Here is a 26218-nt window from a genome sequence, read left to right on the forward strand (position 1 = left end):
CTCTTTTACTGGAGACCATGTGAAACTCCCTATGGATTATCAATTCAAACATTTCCACAGTCATTTTTTTTCAAGGCATAGAAGCCATCTTCTAAAGTATGATGATCAAAGTCAGGAAAGCCAGACTTACACTCAACCAATTTGCCAAATACAATTTTCATTTAGGCAACTTGGTACGGTAGTTCTTAAGTACATGTACCTTGGGTAGCTCAATAACAAAGAGAAAACTTGCAAATAGGGATTTTTGTGACTCTGTGCTGCAAGACATACTGAATCTGCATGTTGTTGTTGTTTAGTCGTTTAGTCGTGTCCGACTCTTCGTGATCCCATGGACCATAGCACGCCAGGCACTCCTGTCTTCCACTGCCTCCCGCAGTTTGGTCAAACTCATGTTCGTAGCCTCGAGAACACTGTCCAACCATCTCGTCCTCTGTCGTCCCCTTCTCCTAGTGCCCTCCATCTTTCCCAACATCAAGGTCTTTTCCAAGGATTCTTCTCTTCTCATGAGGTGGCCAAAGTATTGTAGCCTCAGCTTCACGATCTGTCCTTCTAGGACAGAAGGACAGAATCTGCATACAGCTACTAAAATGGCAAAGGAGTTATTCTGGATCAAGTTTGTGAACACAGACAAATGGTCTTGCTTCAGTTACATGCTTGCTGCCAGGATAATGGCAAATTGTTTCTTAAATCCAAGCCACAGAATTAGATTTCTAAAATATACATGACTTTCGAGCACTTCTCTCTTTCTCCCTCTCTCTTGGTGGGTTAAGACCTCAGGTGGGTCATTACTACACTGTGGTATATCTCACTGTGCAAAATGGTTTGTTTTACTAGTCTCAGTTATAAGACTCCCAGGAGAAATCTCACCATTATTAGTGTCATCTATCTGGTCTGACTGCTTATGCTAGCTTGCATCTGCCCTGAGCAAGTATTTTTACTTTGAGCTTTCACTTAACCATTACTTACACTTTTCTGCTTGCTACTTGAAATGCATTATGGAGGATTGGGTCTGGAGGATTTTGTCTTCCCATCAGCTGCCCCCACTTTGTGGAGAACCACCACCTCTAGTCCCTATTATGTAGAGGAATCCTACTGTTAACTAGGGATGGGGAGGAATTTGGTTTGCATATCTCTGGGTGCTTAGCAATTTCTAGTTGCTAGGTGTTTAATATCTGTAGGTACAATATCCCATTATCTATTTATACACTCTTAGGATCCCTGCCTCATACAATTTAAATAAAACCTCTTAAATTATCAATGCATTTTAATTCCACCTTGTTTCTTTTACTACACATAGTAGCAGATATGAGACAAACAGAACTGGAAAATATGCCAAGTTTATTAAAGATAATATAAAATAATAATAAATTGTTTGCTTGCAGATTGGTTATTTAATAGTATGTGGTATAATAACTGTTCAAAATAAGTTGCTGTTGCTTTAAATCTGCTACTGTCTCTTGGGCTTCGACTAAATGACCCTTGTGGTTCCTTCCAACTCTAAAATTCTATGATTCTCTTGAGACTGCTGCTGTCCACCTGACAGACATGCATCAGTTTTCCTCTGAAGTCTGCTGAAGGACTTAGCCACAAAGGTCTTACAGTTGTCTTCCTGCAGCCAGCTACTGACTAGTCAGAAGTTAAACTGGAGAACTGACTCCGGAGTCTCGCTTTCCTGGGTGGCTTCCTTAAGCTTCTGCCATCAGGATTCTGAGCTCACTTTCTGCATCTTTAGTCTTTTCAGTCTCTTCACCCTCTGACCAACCAACTGCTGCTTTCATGACTGACAGACTTCAAACAATATTTTGCCTACCCTTCTACTGCCTCCAGCCAGAACCAATTTTACCAATCATCAGGTCCTTCCTGGAATTCTGACTCCTCACTGGTGTACACCTAAGGACAAATTCTGAACAGAATAGCCACTAAAGGGCCAATCACATTTTAACCCTTGTCAATTCTCTTGACCCACAGAAAAGCTAGATTCTGCTATTAACTGCCATAACAGAAAACCTTGCATGTTGACAAAACACCTATTTGTAAAATGTTCCAGCCTAAGTAGTTTCTCGGCAGACTGCCACATGTACAGGGCCTGGTTTACATGTTAAAACTAAGCTGAATCATGGCTAAGCATGAACAAGTGTACATGTGGGTACAAAAAACCATGTCAAGTTTGCTCCTGCTACCATCATGCCGCTATCATGCTACCCACAGCCCTGCTGTGGTTTGCTTTAGTGTTAAACAAGAAGCCACTTTCAAGGTTTGTCTCACTACAGACAAAACTTAATCTGTAGCCAAATCTGTAGCTCTGGGAGACAAAAACCATGAGCTTGGGTATGGATATACGAAGACAAACCATGGCTTACTTCTGCTTAGTCCTTCGTCAGGAAGGAGCAAAGCAGCTGCAATTTTTGCAGTAAGTACTCACAAGCTCAACGTTCATGCTTAACCAAGGATTATCACTTAGTGTGAATTAGGCCTTAGTATCTTTTCTGGCTTCGGTTAGAAGTGAACTGTCACAGTTGACCCTTTACACAACAAGGTACAGTGACAATTTTGCTCACAATGCAACTGTTTCTTCACATACGCAAATACTGCTAAGAAAACAGAAGAAAAGAGGGTCAAGAATGATAAAGTTTCCTCTCTAAAATTCTAGTGTTTTCACCGAACAAGTCAGTACAGAAATTTTAAAACGCTACATGTCTCTTCCTCAATATAATGACACCCCAACTATATACAGTATATGGCATGAACATCAGTGGAAGTGTTATTCATTGGGCAATTAAGATGCCCAGAATCTTAAAGGCTCTTGCAGCAACCCCCACCCTCCTAAAAATGCTATAATAAATGTGTTAGTTTTCAAAGTGCTGAAAGACACTTCACTGTTTTTGTAAGTAAACACATGATTGCATTCTTAGTATGGCTTTATTGCAGAAAGTCTATGACATGTGCCATCATAAATTTATTTGTTTGTGTGAGGGACAGGGGATATCGCGAAGTCCCTCCCCTCCTGAGTTCAAGCCCGTCCCCGAGCAAAGGGGAAAGCAGGGAGAGTTCCGATTCCAGTGGGGAAGCAGGAAGTCGTGTCCGAGGCTCAGGCAAGGTAGAGGAGCCAGGGTCCCAGGTGGGACAGGAAGGGGCAAGTAAGGGGGGAAGACCCATCCCCCCAACTCCAGAATTACGCAGGAAGAGGAGGGGCAAGAGGATGGGTCTGCCAAAGCTTTTGTGTTGGAGAAAGACGCGCCAAAAGCCATTAGGAGGTTCTGAAACCGACTGACAACATCGCTCCGTGTAAATAGCAATGACTTGAGCACTGTAAATACGCAGCACCAATAAAAGAATAAAATGCAGAGCTGCGTAGCGTCGTTACTCTGAAGTAGTCCACTCCGGCCACTGTGACAGCAACCTCCTAATCATTTTTGGGCTACTTTGGAGTTGCCGGGATGAGCGTGTCAGAGGCGGAGAAGTGGCGGCAGATCGCTGAGCAAGCCCAGCTAGAACTGCAACAGCTGTCGCTGCAGGCGCAGGGAGAATTGAAGGCAGCTAAAGAGGAGACTAAGAAGGTCCAGGACGACCGGCTACAACTTGCGGAACAGGTGAGAGAGCTCCAGGAAAAAGAGCAGCATTTAAGGGCGGTGGCGGTAGACCTCCAAAACAAGCTGGATGCAGAGAAAAACAAGGCGGGAGGGGCACCCCAAGTCCAAGTGCTGCCAGGAAGGAGAGCCGGGACCCTAGTAAGCAAGTTCAATGGAGACCCGAAGGAGTTTCAGGGCTTTGAGACTGAGATTGTGTATGCTCTTGAGCTGCACCACGATGAGTTCCCTGATGATGAGCACAGAGTAGCGTTTATTGTGGAGCACCTTACAGGGGCGGCCAGGGAGTGGCTAAGACCGTTAATTGCAACAAGGAATCCTTGCATGAAGAATGTCAAACTATTTCTAGAAGGTTTGAAAACGATGTATTCGTCCGATAGTCATATGGACCAGACTAAGGAGGAACTTCATAATTTACGCCAAGGAAATATGACAGTTCGCGCGTATTGGGCGAAATTCACCATGCTGGTGCACAGATTGGGGTGGGATCTGGAGTCTGCCCCACTGCAAGCGGCGTTTTACTTGGGGTTGCATGAGGAGGTGAAGGATGAGCTCTCAAGAGGTCCAAAGCCCAGTAATATGGATCAACTGAGCAAAGCGGCTCTGGCGGTGGGGGTGAGGCAGGAATCCAGATGGAGCGACAAGCAAGCAACGCGCGCAAAGCGGGCTTGGTTCCCACGGTCGCAGGAGAAGCCACTCCCTCAACAACCCTTTCAAGCCACGCCTGGGGCCAGGCAGGACCAGGAACCCATGCAGATTGATAGCGCGCGCGCGCGGGCTTTTCAAACCCCAGCGGCGCCAAGACGCAAGGAGGGAAGGGGTGGGAATTGCTTTCTCTGCAACTCCCCCCAGCATCTCGTCAGAGACTGCCCACATCGCAGGGAGTGGCAAGGAAAGGCGGGAACGGTTGTGCCCTCCCCCACTGACGCAGCACCACAGCAGGGAAACGGGAAAGCCTGGCTGCAGGAGACAAGGGGCGGCAGCCAGGCACAGTCAGCAGACCACAGCCCCAGCCCACCCACCCGCACAGAGAGGAGCAGAGCCAGCCCACCCCTCCCAGAGCAGGAGTGGTTCTAGAAGTGACGCTCACGCTCCCTAATGGCTATCCCCTGACAGTCCTCGCCTTAATTGACAGTGGGGCGTCAGCGAACTTCTTCTCGAGGAACTTTGCAGAAGAGCACCAGATCCAGCTTCTGCAGCTGGATTTTCCTCTGCACGTGGCAACCATTGACGGCAGAGAGCTGCTGGGAGGGGCCATCACTCATCAAACCCCCCCCATGAGAATGACGGTTGGAAGGCACTCAGAGACACTGGCATTCAACGTCACCACCATCTCAGACCCCCCAATCGTTTTGGGCATGAGCTGGCTGGCGCGCCACGACCCCTCCATAAGTTGGCATCAGAGATGCATCGCTTTTGGATCGGACTTTTGCCTGGAACATTGCATGCAGCACCAACCAGGGGAGGGGCCTCCGATAGCCACGGTGGCCACCATGCACGTCAAAGGGGGTGAGGCGATACCCAAACCATACTGGGACCTGCAGGAGGTCTTCAGTGAAGCGGAGTCCGACCACCTGCCCCCACACAGGCCTTTTGACTGCCAGATCAACCTGGTGCCTGGGGCAACTATACCCCCAGCCAAGCTGTACGCCATGTCAGACCAGGAACTGGAGGATCTGCGCGCTTTTATCGACAAGAACCTCAAGCGGGGGTTCATCAGAGAAAGCAAGGCAGCAGGGGGCAGCCCGGTCTTCTGGGTGGACAAGAAAGACACGCAACAGCGCCGTCTTGTGGTGGATTTTAGACGGCTGAATTCGGTGACAGAGCCAGTGGCTTTCCCCATGCCCAGAGTGGATGATCTCCTGACAGCGGCACGCAGGGGCAAGATTTTCACCAAGCTAGACCTGAGGGGGGCGTACAACTTGATCAGGATCCGGGAAGGCGATGAGTGGAAAACCACGATGTTCACGCCTCTGGGCTCTTTTGAATATCTGGTGATGCCCTTCGGGTTGCAAGGGGGCTCAGCATGCTTCCAGGCCTTCATGCACCACGTCCTGGGGTCCCTACTCTTCAGGAAATGCTTGGTCTTTCTGGATGACATCCTTATTTACTCCAACGACCCAGTGCAGCACGTGAAGGACGTCAGGGAGGTGTTGCAGCGCCTGAAGGAGAACCACCTGTATGTGAAGCTGGAGAAGTGCAAGTTTCACACCAAGGAGGTGGACTTCCTGGGCTACAAGCTGTCAGACAAGGGGCTGGCAATGGACAAGGACAAGGTGCAGACCATCCTGGACTGGCACAGCCCCAGGACGCGCAAAGATGCCCAACGCCTACTAGGCTTTGCCAACTTCTACAGGAAGTTCATCAAGAACTTCTCTCGAGTTACGGCTCCCATCACTGACTGCCTGAGAGGCAAGCAGAAGTTCAGGTGGACACCAGAGGCGCAAGCAGCGTTCGAAAGCCTCAAGAGGGTGTTCGCCTCAGACCAGAACCTGTTCCACGTGGTTCAGGACGCGCCCCTACGCATTGAAACAGATGCTTCTGATAAGGCTGTGGGCGCCATTTTGTTGCAACTGGACGCCAACAGAGAGTGGAGACCCTGTGCCTTCTTCTCCAGGAAGTTGACCCAGCCCGAGCGAAACTACACAGTTTTTGATCGGGAACTTCTTGCGATCCACGCGGCGTTCCAGCACTGGAGACACTTCCTGGTGGGCGCCAAGCACCCCATCCAGGTGTGCACAGACCACAAGAACCTGGAGTTCTGGAGAACTGCCAGGGTGCTCAACCAGCGGCAGATACGGTGGGCGGAGTTCTTCTCGAACTTCAACTTCTCCATACACTACATCCCAGGAGAGCAGAATGTCAGGGCGGATGCCCTCTCCCGCAAGCCAGAGTACATGGAGGAGGAGGCGCCACCAGCCCCAAGGCACATTTTCCCCCCGTCGGCATGGTCCTGCGGAGCAGCAGTGGTGAGCGAGGCAGAACTCACAGCACTGACGGCAGCGGATGAATTTGCCAACCGCATCTTCAGAGAACTGAGAGGGGGGAGGGAGCAGGCAAAAGACTTTGCAGAACGCAGAGGGCTGCTTTTCTACAAGGGTGCGCTGTACCTACCCACCACCCAGCTTCGACGTACGGTCCTCAAGCAGATGCACGACAACCCTACAGCGGGGCATTTTGGAAGGGACAAGACCACTCACCTAGTCATGAGACACTTCTGGTGGCCAGGGGTGAGGGAAGATGTTCGAGACTATGTAAGGGGCTGTACCACCTGCCAGCGGGCGAAGGTGGTCAGAGCAGCGCCACCAGGGTTGCTGGAGCCCTTAGCCACACCACACAGGCCGTGGGAAGTGGTGTCCATGGACTTCATCACAGATCTGCCTTCGTCCAGGGGTAAGACTGCAGTGTTGGTGGTGGTGGACCTCATGTCCAAAATGTGTCACTTTATACCGTGTGCCAGGGCAGTCTCGGCAGAAGAGACAGCCAAACTGTTTGTTGATCACGTTTTCAGACTGCATGGATTACCTTTAAGGGTTATTTCGGATCGTGGCCGCCAATTTGTTTCCAGGTTCTGGCGGCGGCTCATGAACCTCCTGCAGGTGGAGGTCAGCTTGTCGACGGCTAGACACCCGCAGACCAACGGACAAGCGGAGAGGGTCAACGCCATTCTGCAGCAGTACCTGAGATGCTACGTCAGCCAGCGGCAAACGGACTGGGTGGATCGCTTGCCACTAGCAGAATTTGCCTACAACAATGCAGTGCACGTCTCCACAGGGGTGTCGCCCTTTAAGGCCAATTACGGGCGCGACCTCAGATCTTTCCCAGAGAGGGAGAGGGAGGAGGAGGAGGAGGGCCCACAGGCTGAGGATTGGGCAGAGGAACTGGAGACGGTGCACCAGCAGCTCAGAGAACACTTGGAGAGGGCCAAGGAAGCGTACAAAAAGGGGGCAGATCGCCACAGGCGACAAGGGGAGGTCATCAGGGTGGGGGACAAGGTGTGGTTGTCCTCGGAGGGCCTTCCCACCAGAGGGAGGTGCAAAGAGCTGGCACCCAAATGGCGGGGCCCCTTCACGGTCACGCAACAGGTCAACCCGGTGGCATACAGGCTGGCACTGCCAGAGGACATGAGGGTGCATCCAGTGTTTCATAGATCGCTGCTGTCGCCGTACAGGGAAAGCAGCAGGCTCCGAGACAGCGAACAAACCCCCGAGGGAGGGGGGGAGAGGGAAAGCAGGGAGCAACTCAATGAGGCCACGGCCATCCTGGATTCAAGGTGGGGGGTGGGGGGCCTGGAGTACCTCATGGCATGGGAGGATGCTCCACCGTCCCAGAATGAATGGGTTCCCGCCACTCAGATACAGGAGGAATTCTTGGTGGAAGAATTTCACGCCCTCTTTCCCCACAGACCCAAGCCCTGGCACATGGAAAGGGAGGGGGAGGAGGAGGAGGCACGGGAGAACAGCTCACCATGGCGCTGGGAAGCGGAGTTTGAGGAACCAGAGGATGAGGTATGGGTGTCGCCGAGATCCACCCAGTCAGAGGAAGGAGCAGATTGGCAAAACATTTTTACCCCCACCAGCTCGGACGCCACGGACTTTTTGGGATTCCCGTCCTCCCAGGCGGAAGGGGGGGGCTCGCAGGACTGGGGGGAGGTGTTCACACCAACGGGCTCGGAGAGCACCGAGTTTTTAGGCTTCCAGTCGTCACCGACACATGGGGGGGGCCTGGGGAGGGGTGAAGGAGAGCTTGGGAGGGGGGTGGATGTGAGGGACAGGGGATATCGCGAAGTCCCTCCCCTCCTGAGTTCAAGCCCGTCCCCGAGCAAAGGGGAAAGCAGGGAGAGTTCCGATTCCAGTGGGGAAGCAGGAAGTCGTGTCCGAGGCTCAGGCAAGGTAGAGGAGCCAGGGTCCCAGGTGGGACAGGAAGGGGCAAGTAAGGGGGGAAGACCCATCCCCCCAACTCCAGAATTACGCAGGAAGAGGAGGGGCAAGAGGATGGGTCTGCCAAAGCTTTTGTGTTGGAGAAAGACGCGCCAAAAGCCATTAGGAGGTTCTGAAACCGACTGACAACATCGCTCCGTGTAAATAGCAATGACTTGAGCACTGTAAATACGCAGCACCAATAAAAGAATAAAATGCAGAGCTGCGTAGCGTCGTTACTCTGAAGTAGTCCACTCCGGCCACTGTGACAGTTTGCTTGCTCTATCTATCTATCTATCTATCTATCTATCTATCTATCTATCTATCTATCTATCTATCTATCTCCCAGCTTTCTCCCAGTGCAGAGCCCCAAGATGGCTCACAACATGAATTAAAAACAGACAGCAAGGAAGCTAGTTAAATGAAAATGCAAGCCATGAAATCAAAGAAGCTGTTGGGAATTTAATGGCAATCAAAATTCCAGATTGGTAATAATAATGCAATCCATGTCCCAAGCTTCCAAACAGTGCTTTTATTAATGGGGACATTTTTAAAAGCACTGGCAGCTTATGACAATTTCACATCAGATTGCACCCTAAAAATATGGAATTCCTGAATGAGCAGGTAATCACCCCTCTTTAAAGGCTGACGGGATGCAAAAGTTGGTCAACCATTAAGAGTTCTAAATTTGAAACTCATTCCGGCATGCCGATGTGCACAACCTCAGGAAGGAATTTCTTATGTCACTTTGCAGCAATCTCTCTGGCATTACAGCAACACTGACAATCTCAAGAGGAAGGAGTATGTCCAGCCCTCGTCTATCACAAAAACCAGTTGACCGGAATTGGGAAGGAAGAGCTCTGGCGGTTATTTTTAGAACATTGGCATGAAGCAGAAACCATATCCCTGAGTGAGTGGATAACATAATATCAGTGGTTTATTACAACATACCTTTTTTTGGGGGGGGGTTATACGCAGCCCTTCAGTAAGAACATATGATAGAAGTTTTGCAGTAGAGAAAGATGATCCAGAGTGAAATCTATGTCATGCTCAAGAAACAACTACATCAACTTGGAATGTGTTTACCATTGATGGACTTGCCTCAGAGTGGGTGGGAATTAAGGTCAAATTCATCTACCAATCACAGAGAAGCAGAAGTCAGCAAGAACCTACCCACGTCGACATCTCTCTGGGTGGTTAAACACTGGCATCAAGCAGCACATGTGTGGCACACAGATTCTAAGGATACCAGGGCATTTTCTCATTTGCAGTGTGTTTCCTTGGTGTTGCTAGATTCACATTAGCAGCTCAGCCCACAGGGTTATATTCCAGAAGCAGCCTTATTCCAAGGATAGTGCATAAAGCAGGCCTACAGGCAATAGCTGCTTCACGAACACAGATGGCTTCTAGATCTTCTCTCTCTGTGTGTGCATACACACATATATATTACCCTGTTGTTATGATCAGAACAATATATTGTGAATTTTGGTATCATGGCACCAGTTCTCCCAAGCAGATACATGTTGAATCTAATGGATACCCAAATGCTCTTTTTTTTGGAGGGTGGGGGTATCTGGTAGCAGAGTCAGCAATCTTGCCCATGGAATAGCACAAGACGTGAAGCCATCAACACAATTGCACCCAAGTTCCCATTCCCAATGCTGTGAAGCTTCCTGATACGTCAGAGAGCTCCAAACAATGACACAGGCACAAGACCTGTCATGATGACATCCGGACACACACTAATTGTGTCTACTAAGTGGTGGTGAGGGCAGAAAAAGAAAAGCTTACATTGCTACATCCATCACATCTTCAGATAATTATCCAGCTGAACTTTTTTGAGTGGTTTGGGGTTTACGGGCCATCAGCAGCTCGCTGTGACAACTCTGCAAAGCATTCTGAAGACAAAATTGCTCACCTCCATGGAAATCTGTTCATCACTGCTGAAATAGTATCTGATGAGGCATCCAATGCACTGTCTCGTCCTATTTTATGGCACCAGTTTCAATTTTCAAGGCCTGAGAATGTGGACAAGACACTTGTAGCAGGATGGCTTACTTGCCTATTGTGACTTCTTAAAGCTACCCCCACCCCACCACTGATAAACTGGGTGAATCCACAGAATAGACCTGGCATTTTATTCCAAGGAACCAGAGGTTTATTCCAACTAATGTCCCTTTCTGTGCAAGGTGCATAAGAGGGTGTGTATTAAGCTGCAGAAACTGTTGGAGGGAACTGATTATCTGGAGCCATTTCAATCAGGTCTGAGGCCTGGTTTGGAGACAGAATTGCCCTAATGGATGCCCACCTCTGTGAGAGAGGCAGAGGGAATGTGACCCTGTTAATCTTGCAGATCTCTTTTGATGCTGCTGTTCACAGTATTCTCCAGTATTCTCCATGCATTGTTGGCCAAAGGCATTCTTCTGAATCATCTCTACACACTGGGGTCAGAAGCACTGCATTTCAGTGGTTTGATTACCACAGAGCAGCACTGTGTGACTGTGCCACAGCCCCCTGGCAAACCGTGGGGTGCTGCAAGGCACTACACTGCACTCAATGCTATTTTACATCTATATGCAGTCACTTAAGTCATATCTCCCTATGACTGCAGGAGAGCAACACTATTTGGGAACAGGGGCCCTGAAAATGGATGAGTTGTAAGACTCTGCACCCTAAACACCAGGCCACGGTGCACATAAACAAACGCTGGTTGTTTACCTTTTTATTCATAGAGACAATTGAGAACACCAAGTGCAATAGTGTTCTACTTATTTCTAATATGAATTCTACAAACAATTTAATGAGAGATTATTATTGCTTTGGGGAACAATTCTTGCAGGCTGAGGGTCACAGCAGAACCCACTATTATTAAATATAAATTTATTTAATCCTTCTTCTTGCAATCCCCTCAAGAACATATGAATTTATAGTGGTAATAAAATATTTAAACCCCAAGTTCATTTTAGCTGGTACCATGCCAATGATTCATATCTTTGTCTTATTATATTCTCTCCGTGGTCTGTCCATGCTATTTAAATATTAGGAGGTTTTCAATTACAGTAGAATATGAAGTCTCTCCCTCTCTCTCTCTTGTAAATATAAATATATATTAAAGTTTTCCTATTATAACTTTAATACTCCCCATAGCCTGAATCAATGGTCTTAAAATACAAGTGTTCCACACGAGAGCTAGTGAAAATATCCTTAGTTAATTTTTGTGTCTTAATCACACCCTTCAGCAAGAGAAAGCTTTGGTACATTTAACGCCAGGGACATATAAAACTCCATAAATGGTGTTCTCCTCTACTGTTTATCTCTTCTCCCATGGCCGTCATCAGACATAAGGAGCTTCCCACAATGCACTTGCATTCATCAATCTCCTTGTAGTGCTAAATCCCGCTTAATGTTACCAATAAGGTGATAAGTTGAAAGCAGTAATTTGTTTAGAGATTGTGATGCGTGCTGACCCCAAAATTGTTCAACATGACTGAAGGGTAGAGGAACAACAGGGCCACTTTCAAGAGTTTCTTTGAGTTGCCATGGGGTGCCGAAACTCCAAAGGACCAGACCCTGAAGCTGCTGCTGCTGCCTGGCTGAAGAGCTAGAAGACCAGCAAGTGAAAGCACAGCCTGGATTGTTTATCCAAGCAGCACCAGCTCCAGCTTCTTGGTTCTGGTCTGGCCTTCCCACACACAGAGGGACAATCACAGGGAGATGTCCCCTGGAGCCACAGTTGCTCCTAGATGGAGCATGCAGGCACATATACAAGCTCTCTTCCAAGTGCACTGCTCCAAAGCATCAAATGAAACTGTGGGGAAAGGGAAGCTCAAAACCTGTGAAGTTGCACAGCAACCTCTCCTTCCTCCCTTCTCCCACACTGCCCAGTCTTTCATCTGGTGAGACCATCTAACAACTAGTGAAATTGCAGCTACTGAGAAAATGCAAGAGTAGGGCCAGACCTGGCCTCGGAGGCGAGCTGGAGAGGGGTGGTGAAGATGTGGTAGGGGGGAAAGGGGTTGGCACGCCCTCCCTCATCACACATACCGCCTCCTCCAATTGGTGGGCATTCTGCAAGTGTGTGTGGTTAAACAAATAAATATAAGCAATATTTATTTTCTTATGTTTATATCTCACCTTTCTCCCACTCATGGAACCCTAATGGGGAGGTGGTATCAAAAAAACCCAAAGATATTCTAATGAAAAAAAACTGGGAAATTTGTCACTGTCTAGAGCAGGAATGACCAACATGCTATCATACATACAGATGTAACATACAGATGTTACAGGAGTACAATTCCCATCATCCTGGAGCACTGGCCATGGTGGCTGGTGCTGACAGAAGTTGTAGAGTCCATCATCTGGAGGACAGCACATTAGCTACCATGCTCTTCAAATTTCACACAACAAGCACCATTTCCTGCTAACATTGAGTAAAGTCGAACCATTGACCTCTCTAGTCAAATATTATCTGTTCTGGCTGACAGTGGCTCTCCAATTCTCAGGCAGAGGGCTTGACCATCACCCGCTACCCTTTTCTAACTGAAAATGTTGAGGATTGAACATGGGACCTTCTGCAGGCAAAGCCTTCCACTGAACTACAAAGGAACACCCATCTCCTTCCAAAAAAAATGGAAAACAAAAAAGGGGTTCCTGCTTATTGCATTCACCTCTCCCTTGAACATAAAGCTACTTGAAAGAAACCATCCTAACTCGGAAAACTGTTCATATTTCAAATTGCTCTCCTGTTTCATGCTGATGTAACAAAACAAAATAAAAAAGCAACAAAGCAGACAGTTTCAGCCACCAGATTTCCCTGCATGCGCTGCCAACAACCATTAAAAAACCTCTCAGACCCATGACTCATCGGCTTCTGCTGGTGCATCTCATTCATAACTGCAATCCATTCATCAACACCAATGTGGCATTTAGTGATTAAATGAGGCTGGTTCTTTGCAATTCTTCTTTGAAAGAACATTCCTGAAGTGATTAAAAAAGAAAGAAAAGGCCCTTGCCTTGCATTAACCTTTGTAGAGTTCAAATCTTAATCAGCTTTTTTTAAAGACAAAGCAAAACAAAACAAAACAAAAAACCACCGGACAAATGGCCACAATAGAGTTGCCTAAAGTGTAAATAAGTGGATCTCTGGAGTTTTGGAAAATAGTCTACATGGTCACGAGTGAGCTGATTAGCACACACACAAAACAAAGTAACTTTGGAAGATAGAGTAAAATGGTTAGACAAGGATGGGGGGAACCTATTGCCGTCCATATGCTGTTGGACTCCAGCTCCCAGCATCTCTGACCACTGGCCATGCTGGCTGGGGCTGATGGGGAGCCCAACAACATCTGGGAGGGCCACAGATTTCCCATCTCTGCAGCAGAGGAAAAACTGAAGAGCTGACAAAGAGTATGGTAAAGAGTAGCAGCTAAGGCAGCAGGTGAGGATATGGTGGTTATGAAGGAAGAGTAAGGGACGGTTAAAGGGGGTGTGGTAGAAGTTAAAGATGGAGAAGACTTGGTAAGAAGAGGAAGTTTTAGAAGTAGATACCCAGTTTCGGACACCAATACCATTTTATGAACTATCATCTTTCCTTTTCTCAGATGTCACATTCTTGCAATATGTTAACATCCGGGAACTCTGAAATGATGCACTTATTTCCTAGTTTTTAATCAGATGATGTCAAAGAAATTAAACATAATCTAACCACCAGTGATAAATTGAATCCTCTCTTTTAAAACAATTAACTTCCATTAAAATACTCATTTATAACAAGAAATGACTGGAGACTTACTGAAGTCCTGAGATGAATAGAAATTAAGCAATTCTTTACTTGATAGATGTTACTAATGTGCTATTCTGGGAGCTCTAGTACTTGGATGTCAAGATTAGAATGGTCATTAATAGAATTATAACTTCTCTGCTTAAATTCTCCGCTCTGCAACACACTCCACACCCAAAAAGAGCTCCAAAGTCTTATTAAATAGCAACTGCAATGCAGATCTAAGTGGGGGCGGGGGAATTGCTTTATAAGTGATGCAGGCTTTGCTTAGTATATATTCCAAAAGTATATGAAATTACTGGAAGATACTCCATCTGAGCTCCCTTGGCAAGCTTCTCAGGTCTACAGTACAAGTATCAGTGGCCAGGACAGTTACTATTCCTCATACACTTCACATATTTTTAACTTTTGGCTTATTTCCCTTCCTGTCCTCATGAATTTCAGAAAAACTCCAGAAGCTGTAGAGAAGAAAACAGACTGGACTCTGATGCACTCAGATTTTCAAATTTGTGTGTTTGCATGGGTACATCTATACACTTGAAATCCCAGGGTGGTGGTGAGGTTAAAACTGCTTGGGAAAACAATTTCAAGCTGGAAATGGCTAACAAGAGAAAGGCTACACATATCCTGTGCCTCCACTTTGCTTCTCCTTATCAACCCTCCCCTCCTGGAAGCAGCTTTTTTCCTTTTCAACATTGCAATGTTGAATTTGGACACTGATGGACTCACAGATTTTCAAATGGATGTCCTGCATGGGAAACCCCAGGGAGGGGAGAAGGTATAGGTATATTAAATTTTAAATGGCCCTTTTAGAAAAGGAAAAAGCTGCCTCAGAGAAAGGGGGAAATCAGAGAAAGAAAAGTGGAGGCAGAAGAGTTGGCCATTTCCAGTTTGAAATCACCTTTCCAAGCAGCTTTCCCCCCCCCTCACCTCCCCAGAGAATTGTTGTGTTATTTTCCTCTTTTAATCAAAGTAGTTCTGGGAAGGCTGCCGAAGCAATGAGAAATAATTACGTGTGTGAACAGAGCCAGAAATGTGACTGAAGTATTTTAAGAGACATGCATACCATCTTACCTCATTCCTTCCGTTGACCTATTCTGATAGTTACGATAGAGCTGAGGGATGCCCAGCATGGCTTCAGTGAACACGGCAAGGAAGCCCAGAGTTTCAACAAAGATAGTCGAGTCAAGAGAAAGGTACGTGATGTATCCTGCGACTCCAGTGAAAGCCAGAACACATTGCACATAATCTGTAAACTTGTTCCAGTGCCAGAAATAGTACAAGTCAAAATCTGAAAGACAATGTTCATATTTATAAATAATAAACAAAAGCTCAAAAATAACAAATTCAATCAACAGTCTTTGGACATAAGGGGGTGGGGAAGTAATATTAGAATACTCAAGCAATGTAAGGAAACCAGCACAAACACTAAGCTGGGAGATAAACTTGAGAATTTGACACACACGCTAGCAAAAAATCATTAGTAACGAGCAGTGATAAGAAGGGTGAAGGCTGTAAAAACCAAGCATGTGGTGATGGATAAAACTTAGAATATGTTCATGGTACACTGCAGGCCAGCAGAATGAGGGATATTTAGATGGACACAGGGTTCAGGCACATGCTGCTATGATTTGTCGCTAACCACGAGAAGGTTGCAACTCATGAGAGAACAGAAAACGGTGATCATAGTGCCAAAACACATTTTGCATTATTTCTGAAAAGTTTTTCAGCCCGATTCCAAAATCTGCCTAGAATGCAGCCCTCCAGGTCTCTCTCCGTTGTCCTTGGGACCATTCCCTTCTATTTTCAGACCACATCCATGAATGGCCCTGCTCCATGCCCTCTTCAAGTGCTTTTGTCTGTTTTTGTACAGCAATAGTTAACGCTTGCTTGCTTGCTTATTTATTTACTGACTTGCTCACTTGTATGGATGGGTGGGTGGAGAGGTGTAAGTATAGAAACCTCTGATTTTTACATACCTAGAATGTAACCTGCTACAGCCAGTCCCCCCCCAGCTCCACCCACCACTGGTATGCAGACCTGGAAGGAAAAGTTACCCACCCCCAATTTAAGAAAAACAACAAGAGACTGAAACAAAAACCATGCTGATAAAGCACTGAGATATTACCACAGAGTACCATGATCATGTCACAGAACGAATGACCACCAACAGAGAAGTCTGAGAATCTCCAGGCTGATTCACACATACATTGTCTCACTTACAAATTCACTTTTCAGTCAGTGTGGTTTATCTGCTCTTAGAGCTCGTTTAGAATATCTCCAGAGCCATGGTTTGGGGCATTGTACAAACGCCCTTTGCAAAGAGATGCATGCACTCCCAATGATGGTACAGCTCACAAGCATATGCCCCCTTTGAAAGTACAGCTCATACAACTCTCTTTATCAGGAATGGGGAACCTGTGGCCCTCCAGGTGTTTTTGGACTCCAGCTCTCATCACTCCCATCCCAAAGAGCCAACGGTCAGAAATGATCCTCCTATCCCTGCTGTATGAGGAAATATGAACAAGTTTTACATTTGCATGGTACTAAGACATGGTAAGCAGGTGCTAATCATTCCCTCATTTTCTTTGGCCCAGAATTGTATCTAAAGTTAGTGCACACTGATGGGCTTGTGCACATGTTACACTGGAATGAGAGGGGGATATTACTAGGTTCTTTACTGGAGAGAAATCAGTTGTCAAAGTTATGCTAAAAACAGTCAAATGCATTCTTAAGGGTGCAATTAAACAGCTGTATTTTTTTAAAAACGCAAGTCTATTTTGGTGCATAATAATTTTTTTGCTCAGTTTCGGATACCACCAGCCCTTTCTTCCAAGAAGAAGTAAATAATGTCATGCTGCTTTCCAGAATTTCCTCCACCACTCCCTAATGTTGCTAATCTTTCCTCAGATAACTAAACTAGTATTTTAAATCATCACAAACAATAGGGCTTAAATATTCTGCAAAGCTGTTCTAGATAAGTCACGTTACATGGTGAAATGATTACTTCTAAATGCCTTGGGAAAAGTATAAATAAAATGATATAGCAAATGACACTCCTGTGAAACATTGCTTCCAAAATTCAACCAATACCTTTGTGGCTTTAAAATATATTTTAAATGACTGCATCATTCTATATTTGGGGTGATTGTTTAGCAGCAGTTTATTTAACCTTTCAGTTCTACATCTATGATGGCTAACAACTTTTTAATGATATAGATATCCATAGAAAATGTAGACATACCGGTAGACACTGTTACAACTTTTAACACGTAGCTTTATGTTCTCCAAACATTTAATTTCACTAATTTTGATGGATAATATGTTAAGAGTGTTGAAGCATACTCTAAAAATAAACAGATAAAACAGAACAAAAAGATCTTGTTTTCTATAGAAACCAGGTTAAAAGCAGCAGGTGTGTACACACTACCAAAAAGAACAACCCAAAGCAGGTCTGGATGTACACTCTCCTAAGAAGAGAGTACACTCTCCTAAGAAGAACAGGCAAACAAGAGGAAATAAAAGACAACAGGACAATACTGAAAGGAGTATTTGCTCGGAACATTAAAAATGGAAGGAGTTTCTTCCTTCCCCCTCAAAGTTCTACACAGATGAGCATTAACTTTCAGAGGGTAGCTATAATGAAACTCCCTACCCTATTACAGTCCAGTTACCAGCTGGCTATCTGCTCTAACAATATTTCAGAAAGCAGTGTGCCAGATTCCATGTGCTTGTAACAGAAAACCAGGCTTGAGGGGCCTGGTGAGTACCAGTTTAATTGTTGCCAAGTGGTCTGTGATAGCAGGGCTCATCAAACACGGAGGCAAGCCATGCACTTCAGCTTCCAAAAAGGGAAGCTGCGCTGACGAAAGAAGCAAGGGAGGCAATCCGCTTTACATTTTAAAAAAGGAATAAAAGGCAGCGTGGCACTGAAATCCTATCCCATGGGTTAGTGTGTGTGATCAATAGTTTAAAAGCCGATTAAAACTTCACTCCTTCTACACAAAGGGGAGCTTGAGCAAAAAGCCTCCGCCATATATTAGCCAATGTGTGGCGGGAGCAGCAGAATCATGTTTGCCAGCTCTACTCCTAATCTACACGCTGCAACATCTCCTGGCATCTGCAGGTTGAGAAGAAGATTGGCGAGGGAGCCCTCAAAGCTCAAAGCATGTACACTGATTTTTTTTGGGGGGGGCAGCAGGGCCAGCAACAGCACCTGGCACACTTGAGCAGGTGCCAGGGCCACAGCACCTGTCAAAGCCTACTTCTATGCCTGCTCTTGGCCCTCCTAACACTGAACAGCATGAGTCAGCCGGATCTAAGCTCTGTTTTAACTCCCAGAAATACCAGCGGCTTTGGATTATTCTGGGACACTGTGAGAAACCAACAACTCTTGCTTGGAGTAGGGCTGGGCGATATCTGTTTCTCAATATCATGCTATATCACCAACTAAACATCACGATATACCGATATATCGCGATGTCTGAAATAAGGATGGAACTATGTAGAACAGGCTTCCTCAACCTCGGCCCTCCAGATGAGCCTACAACTCCCATGATCCCTAGCTGGTAGGACCAGTGGTCAGGGATGATGGGAATTGTAGTCTCAAAACATCTGGAGGGCCGAGGTTGAGGACGCCTGATGTGGAGGCATTGGCTGGCTTCACAGCTTTTCCTGCACTGTGATTTTTGCATAGTGTGCACAAACGCACGCACACCCACCCACCCACACCCACCATGATTCATGCTATATCACCAGGTAAATAATTATGAAACTGATATCATAATACTTCAAACCAGTTTTGGACAAAATATTGATATATTGCCCAGCCCTAGCTTGGAGCACTGCCATTCCAGCCAAATAAGGTTACTAGGACCATTGACAGGGAAAGCCACTGCCCTAGACCCCCTCAAGCCCAAAGCCAGCCCCAAATGGGAGTGAGGACAAGAGCATGGGACAAGCACATCCAATGGGTAGAGTGAAAAAGCGCAAGCTTGCTTCCTCATTATTCACAGCTTCTAAGCACCATGAAGTTTGCCCAACCTCCTCGTCTGAGCTGTACATCAGCGCCAGTCCACTTGGCAGCCTCCCTTGGCTGTGTTAAAGTGTCAGGAGAACCAGTCACAAATCTCCTACATACCTTGACTTTTGGCTTGTCTTCCTCTATCAATAAATAGGCAATTGCCAGGGCTAAATTAATGTATATTGAATACCAAACATCCTCTCTGAGGTTAGTCATAATACCATTAACTTTTCCTGCTTCAATCTTCCTGAGATACCCCATTCCTGCCTCTACAGGCCACTTCTACTCCAACACCTTGTGGTGTGAAGTAGAGTCTATGGGCTAATTCACAATATGAGCTGGCAAGAGCTGCTTTTCCAGGCCACGCACACTATAACTTGTAATATAGGTGTGGTGAATTAGTAATCTGAATCATAGTACTTTTTCCTACTGATATGAAAATGAACACCTGATTTCTCCCCCCAACACACACACAAAACAACAACCCATATTGGTAAAATGATTTGATGTTACTGAAGGTTTGATATAATTCACCAGTGAGCTGGCCTTTCAAAAGTGCAATGAAAAAGGCAGAAGAGACTTTGCACCAATTTTAGTTGCTAAGAGCACGCAAGCTCTTGAGCTTTAGGCACTTCAACCGAAAACCACACGCACACACCCAAACACAGAGCTTTATAAAATGAGAAAGCTGCAAACTGCTGTGTCTGTTCCATCCAGGGTCACATCTCCAACACAACAGGAAGTGGGGGAGGGGGAAGGGAAGGGAAGGGAAGGAGTGGTGCAAAATGACCTGGCAACAAGCCCTCGCAAGAACCACACACAGACTGAAGTGAAGTCAAGATGACATTGGTTTGCAGTGAAGTAAAATAAACACCACCAGCCCCAATGTGTATTCAGGATGTTTTTTGCACAGCCATGTGCACAGAATTACCACAGCACTCTTTCCTTCTTGCAAAAAGGAGCAGCTGAAAGCACGCGTATTGGCATGGTTCATATGCCATGTTAAACTTAACGTGCTGCCGCAAGCTACTGAAATCGTGGGTATTCCCTCCCCACTCCTGCAGCTGGTCTGGCTTAACCTTATGTCTAATCCTGGAGTTATGGTTTGCTCCCCACAAATAAAGCATGAGTGGTATGACAAGAATAAATCTTGGTTACAAGCTCGGGGCTTGATCGCAGAGAAGGAAACCATCAATCCAGATTAAGACATCACACGAAACCAGTCTATGGGTTAGTTCCTGACAGTGTGGAAGCATGAGTGGCAGAGGAGCAGAGGGCCCAGGGCACAGGAGAGGGAGGTCCTTGGACTTCAGAAAACGTTTGCACATATTGTGTGAAGACTAGCATTTCCATTTTGTGCAAGCCTACATAAAATGCCATGACACGTCTCTCCCCCGCTTTCTCCTCTGCCAAGTGCCCCACTTCTTTCAGCCAATCCGGAGAGGCGATACTAAAGTTCCAGCGAAAGGTAGTTTGAGAAGGCAGGCTTGCCTAGCCTCTCCTGCAGGTGACGTGCTCCACTTACTGAGGGGACTGCCATCTGCTGGCGAAGGGCAGAGGGTGTCAGCACTGACATCAGCCGGCCTTCAAGCAAAGGAGGGCAAAGCAACTCATTGCCCCCAGTATCATGAACAGATGAAGAGCTGACGACATCTGGTAAAATTATTTTTCCCAAACAACTCTCCCAAGAATCAGGAGATAGTTGATATTTGCCCTGATTCAAATTATATTTGTAAAGGTCTTCATAAAAGCAAAAAAAAAAAAAAACCTCTACCAAAAGAAAACCCCACCAAAGATATTTATACTTACTGGAACATTGTTCATCTCTGTGTATTTTGATTTGGACTTTTTCTGACAAAAAGTGTTGTTAAATTGGAATTATTGGTTAACTTGAGAAACAGTGTTGCACAACTCAAGTTATTTTGGCCAACTTGCAACAAGCTGCAAAGTTTGCAGGGGAGCTCTTGCAGCATTGTTGTTGTTTTGGTCAAGTGAGCACAGCTAGGTGCTGCAATTTTTACTTATATTTAAATTTTTGCTTACAAATAAAGCTGAGACTGACAGAAAGAATGGAGAAGCCCAGAGAACAGTTTTAAAGTTGAACAAAGGGAAATCAGATTCAGGTAGGTAGCTGTGTTGGTCTGACGCAGTCGAAATAATTTTTTTTTTAAAAAAATTAATAATTGTCCAGTAGCACCTTAGAGACCAACTAAGTTTGTTCTGGGTATAAGCTTTTGTGTGCATGCATACTTCTTCAGATACACACGAATTTTTTTTATTAAAGGGAGATCAGTTATAGGGAAAGGTAAAGGTAAAGGGACCCCTGACCATTAGGTCCAGTCGTGACCGACTCTGGGGTTGCGCGCTCATCTCGCATTACTGGCCGAGGGAGCCGGCGTTTAGCTTCCAGGTCATGTGGCCAGCATGACAAAGCCGCTTCTGGCAAACCAGAGCAGCACATGGAAACGCCGTTTACCTTCCCGCTGTAGCGGTTCCTATTTATCTACTTGCATTTTTGACGTGCTTTTGAACTGCTAGGTTGGCAGGAGCTGGGACCAAGCAACGGGAGCTCAGCCCGTCACAGGGATTCGAACCGCCGACCTTCTGATCAGCAAGCCCTAGGCTCAGTGGTTTAACCACAGCGCCACCTGGGTCCCCTTATAGCATGTAATATTTTACTATAGAGGAAGGCGGTAGCTTTAGTCACATCCCAGCAGTGTCACTGCAAATATGTCCCCTTTAATTTTGTCTCATATAAATAAACTAGAAACAGTGGGCAAAACAACTCTCAGAATTTTCCACTCCTGATTTGGAGCAAATAATTAGGTAGGTAGTTGGCTCCTCTAAAAATCAAAGTATTAAATGTATTTGAATTTACATAGGAAATCCCTCACTACTGTATCCTTACAACACTCCACAACCGCATTTCTGCCTTAATGTCTTAAATGCTAGTTTTGTGTGAGCTTTATATATCATAGTTCATAGAAATTATGAACCATAATACAATTATTATGTAGTGTTGCGAAATGCAGTGGTATAATGAATAATATCACTTACTTTCAACATAGCATCACTTTATCAGTGTGATTTAACCCTTAAATGAATAAGTGGGGTCACATTTACCCCACTACTTTCCCATTCTATATCACCATGGCAACTGCTTCAGTACTATTTTATGACAGAGTTTAATGCAGCATTCCCACATTTGGTACTAATGTGCCAGATATGGTAGAATTTTGAATACTAAAGTACAGAAATATCTACTAATCTGCTACCACTACTTCTATTACTACTAAATTATTAGTATATAATATTTGTCTTTTTATCTTTCCCCCTTTTTAAAAGTTATAAAAATATTAATTTATAAATCATTTCCCCAAAATGTATTCTCATGAATTAGGAGGCCAGCAAAGAAAATGCAAGAAAAATGAAAAGGGGGGGGGCGGGTCAACACTTTCTCCATGTGGATTAAGTGTGGCATCAAAACATTTTTTCAATGAACTCACCTATAGAATTGAAGCAAGAGGAAACTGTTGGAAACCTCATCACCATATGAGGAGCAGCTGATTTGGTTAACCATGTACAGTATTTTGATGAAAGGGCAGATGCAGGAAATGGAAATGGAAAACAGAAAGATACAGACATACAGAGACACATATGGAAGTAAATTTGGAAGATGAGAGGAGTGATCACAATGTAGGCCTTGACACTGGATGTATCACCACTGAGATTCCATCTCACAAGGAAATTAAAAGAGTATATTACAAACAGTCCTATTCCCATTCCCAAAAGACAGCGGCAATCAAGTCTGAATCTTGAGAAACAACACATTTTGCTTGAGAGGCAATTTGCAAAGCACTTTGCAGTAATAGTAGATTCCACACCAGATTCTTCCCACATTGAACAACATTTCTTTTGAGGTATGTACGTTTAAAAGAAACACAGCATGAGATTCCAGTAAGATTTCTCAAGTCTCTAGATTGTAGCAACAAAAGAGGGGAAGAAATTGCTCAGTGGATAACCGATACCTCAAAAGAACATGCTATTCCTCTCAGTGATTGTAGAGCTCAAGTCTATAGTAATGGGGCAAATATGGCCTGAAAATACAACGGCACAAAAGCAAAAATACAAGAACAATGCTCAACAGCTATTTTTTACCTTGATTATTTTCTAAGTATAGATGGATAAAACAGTATTTCCATGTCATGTTACTTTGCATGTTTCCACTCATAAGTGCATTTCATTCTATTTCTATGTCAATCTACCCCAAAATTTGAATTTTAAAATACTTATTTTAAATATGCCAGCATAGCTCCCTCATCCTGATTTAGCCAGGGCAAAACCAGCAGAAGTTATGGGACTGTGAGCCCTGAAAATTGGGTGTTCAAGGGGAGGGGGAGGGACAGGGCAGGGCAGGCTGACATAAGCTGATTTCAACATTGATCAGCTTGGTCACATGACCCAGAAATCCCAAGGAAGGTGCACTAGCAAAAAGATGGTATGGGTCAAACTCTATTTTAAAGGCTTGTTTCCTCCCTGCTAGGCATCGGTTGCCTCAGTCAGCAGTAGCCCCACTACCGAACAGATTTTGGCTCTGGTGTACTTTATGCCAGTTTAATGTAAAGCACTGTAAATTACACTGGTTTCCAATGCTTAGTATTGCTCCCTAAATTTTAATGGAAAGCTCTATTTAGTGTCAGCTCTCATGCCTTAGAAAGCCTTAAAGGTACAGAGTTATGAAGACAGGAATAGTGAATACAAATAATTTAAACCAGGGCAATAGAGATTTCAAATTCTGAGGCAGCAGCATTACCTTCTTAGGAATCACTCTGTACATAGCTGTATTTAATTTAATTTAATTTTTTTAAAAAAGCTAAAACCAAAAAATGTATAGAGAGTACCTGGTAAAGCTCTGTTTTAACACCTATTTCTACATGCCTGTATGGAAACTCTTTATAGCTTCAATTCAGGCATGAATGAAACAACAAAATATGAATCCACAAGCAGTTTGGCGTTGAAAGCCAGTTACATTCACAAAATGGCTTAATGGGTATTTTTGTTAAGGCACTTAACCGAGGTTTCTAAAGCAGCAGCAAAATGATGTTAGAAACAAAATGATGTAATTTGCATTCTGAACCTACCATCATTTAACATTTGTAGCACATCAACAAGGCACAGCAGCACCAACAGCCAAATATAAATCAATAAATGGGGGGGGGAAGAGAGATTACGTCAGTTCTTGTGCTGGTTGTCTGAGACTTGAGCTCTTCCCTGTGAGTGCTGTAATTTGCCATATAACTCTGCTTTTGCAGTTCATTGGGATACTTTTATTGGTAGATCAGGCAATAAGAAAAGCAGTCAAAAATAAGAAAAGGAGTCAAATCTGGAAAAAAAAACTTTATCTCAATCCACGTAAAAATAATAAAAATCTCCCTCTATGCCAGCAAGGGGACTTGTGAACAAAATGGCTGTTGTATCTCAAACCTAGACCAGAGTTTTGCTAAATCTGATCTGTGAATGATTATGCTGGCAATTAAACCAAATCAAGAACAGATGATCCCCAAGATTCAGGCTTTACTGTAGCTGAGGACATTGGGGCAGGATTCATCAATGTTGTGATGACATGTCTTACTGTATCTTTAAGCTGAAGACAATCTTGCAAACTAGCCCGTCAGCGATTAACTTCAGTTGATTGATATTGCACAAATATGACTGCTTGTTTATTGATAGCATTATCTGTTCTAAATTACTACACTGAATATAGAACGTCATATGGGCGACAGCACAAATGTGAACTGTCCAGCCTGTACAGAAATGCAGCGAGGCTTCAGCCTGCTGGACTAAGTCAAATGGCCTCAAATGTGAAACTGATCTTACTTCCCAAGGTCAACTACCTGCAAAATGTTTTCGTGGCCTTGTAGAGATATGCAAGAATAAACTGTTTGCTAGATCCTGCAGCCATAGTAGGCCCACCAACAAAGATTTTAAATCCCAGTTGAGGGATATGACACTTTGTTTCCTATGCTATTGCTTCAAATACAGTGGTACCTCTGGTTACAAACGGAATCCATTCCGGAGGTCCGTTCGTAACCGGAAACCGCTCGTAACATGAGACACGTTTTCACTAATGGCGCCTCTGGGCGCGCGATTTCCGCTCACATCCTGGGGCAAAGTTCGCAACCAGGAGCGGCTACTTCTGGTTTAGCAGAGCTCGCAACCCGGAGTGTGCACCCCGGAGAGGCGTTCGTAACCAGAGGTACCACTGTACAAGATTGGGGGGGGGCCTAAATGGACAGGAAGTCTCCTGTTCCAAATGCAGTTTTCTGGTTTTATTTCCAAGACACACTGCATTCTGCGAACACTAGTATGTACCATCCTCCGTTGGAATGTCAGGGGAAGAGCTGCCCTCCCTTAAGTTTTTTTTGCTAAGTATTACTTTGAGTTTTTCCAAATATACTAGAACCTCCTTTTCTGATTAGTCCAGTTTTAGCTACAGTCCTGTCAGCACTTACCACCTGAGTTTGCTGTTAGGAGAAGTGGTACCAGGTGCTTAGTAAAATATTTTATTGTGATCTGATATGAAATCTGGATACAACACCTACCGGTACATAGAAAAGAAAATATTGACTCCTGAACAGTAATGAGTTAGACAAAAGAAAGGAAGTTGAAAGTTGGAAAAACCCTGTGCAAACATAAGGAGGTTAAGGCTCAGCGAGTCAGCAAGCTCAGAAAGCCTTCACAGCAGGATTGAACTTGTGTTTATCCCATTTCTCTAACAGTTGGCGGAGAGGGAGAAGGTTTGTGCTATCAAAAGAGATTTCAAGGTTAAGAAGTCCTGGCAAAATAAGAAAGATGCATACTCATCACTGTCAGCGGAAAAATAATTGGGTAGCAGAAACGGTGTTAAAAA

General features: G+C 45.1%; 1 protein-coding gene across 3 annotated transcripts in view; it reads right to left on the reverse strand.

The window, feature by feature from the left end:
* Positions 1-26218, reverse strand: part of SLC66A2 (solute carrier family 66 member 2) — a 61565-nt gene that overhangs the window by 11254 nt on the left and 24093 nt on the right. For 2 of the 3 annotated variants that reach the window (XM_035125804.2, XM_035125802.2), the window contains one exon: positions 15360-15576. In XM_035125804.2, coding sequence (XP_034981695.1) covers positions 15360-15576 — 217 coding nt within the window. Of the gene's footprint in view, positions 1-10424; positions 15577-26218 lie in introns of all 3 variants that reach the window. The other variant, XR_004693230.2, reaches the window with a different exon arrangement.

This window comes from Zootoca vivipara, chromosome 8 (assembly GCF_963506605.1).
Source record: "Zootoca vivipara chromosome 8, rZooViv1.1, whole genome shotgun sequence".
In the NCBI taxonomy this organism is placed as follows: Eukaryota; Metazoa; Chordata; class Lepidosauria; order Squamata; family Lacertidae; genus Zootoca; species Zootoca vivipara.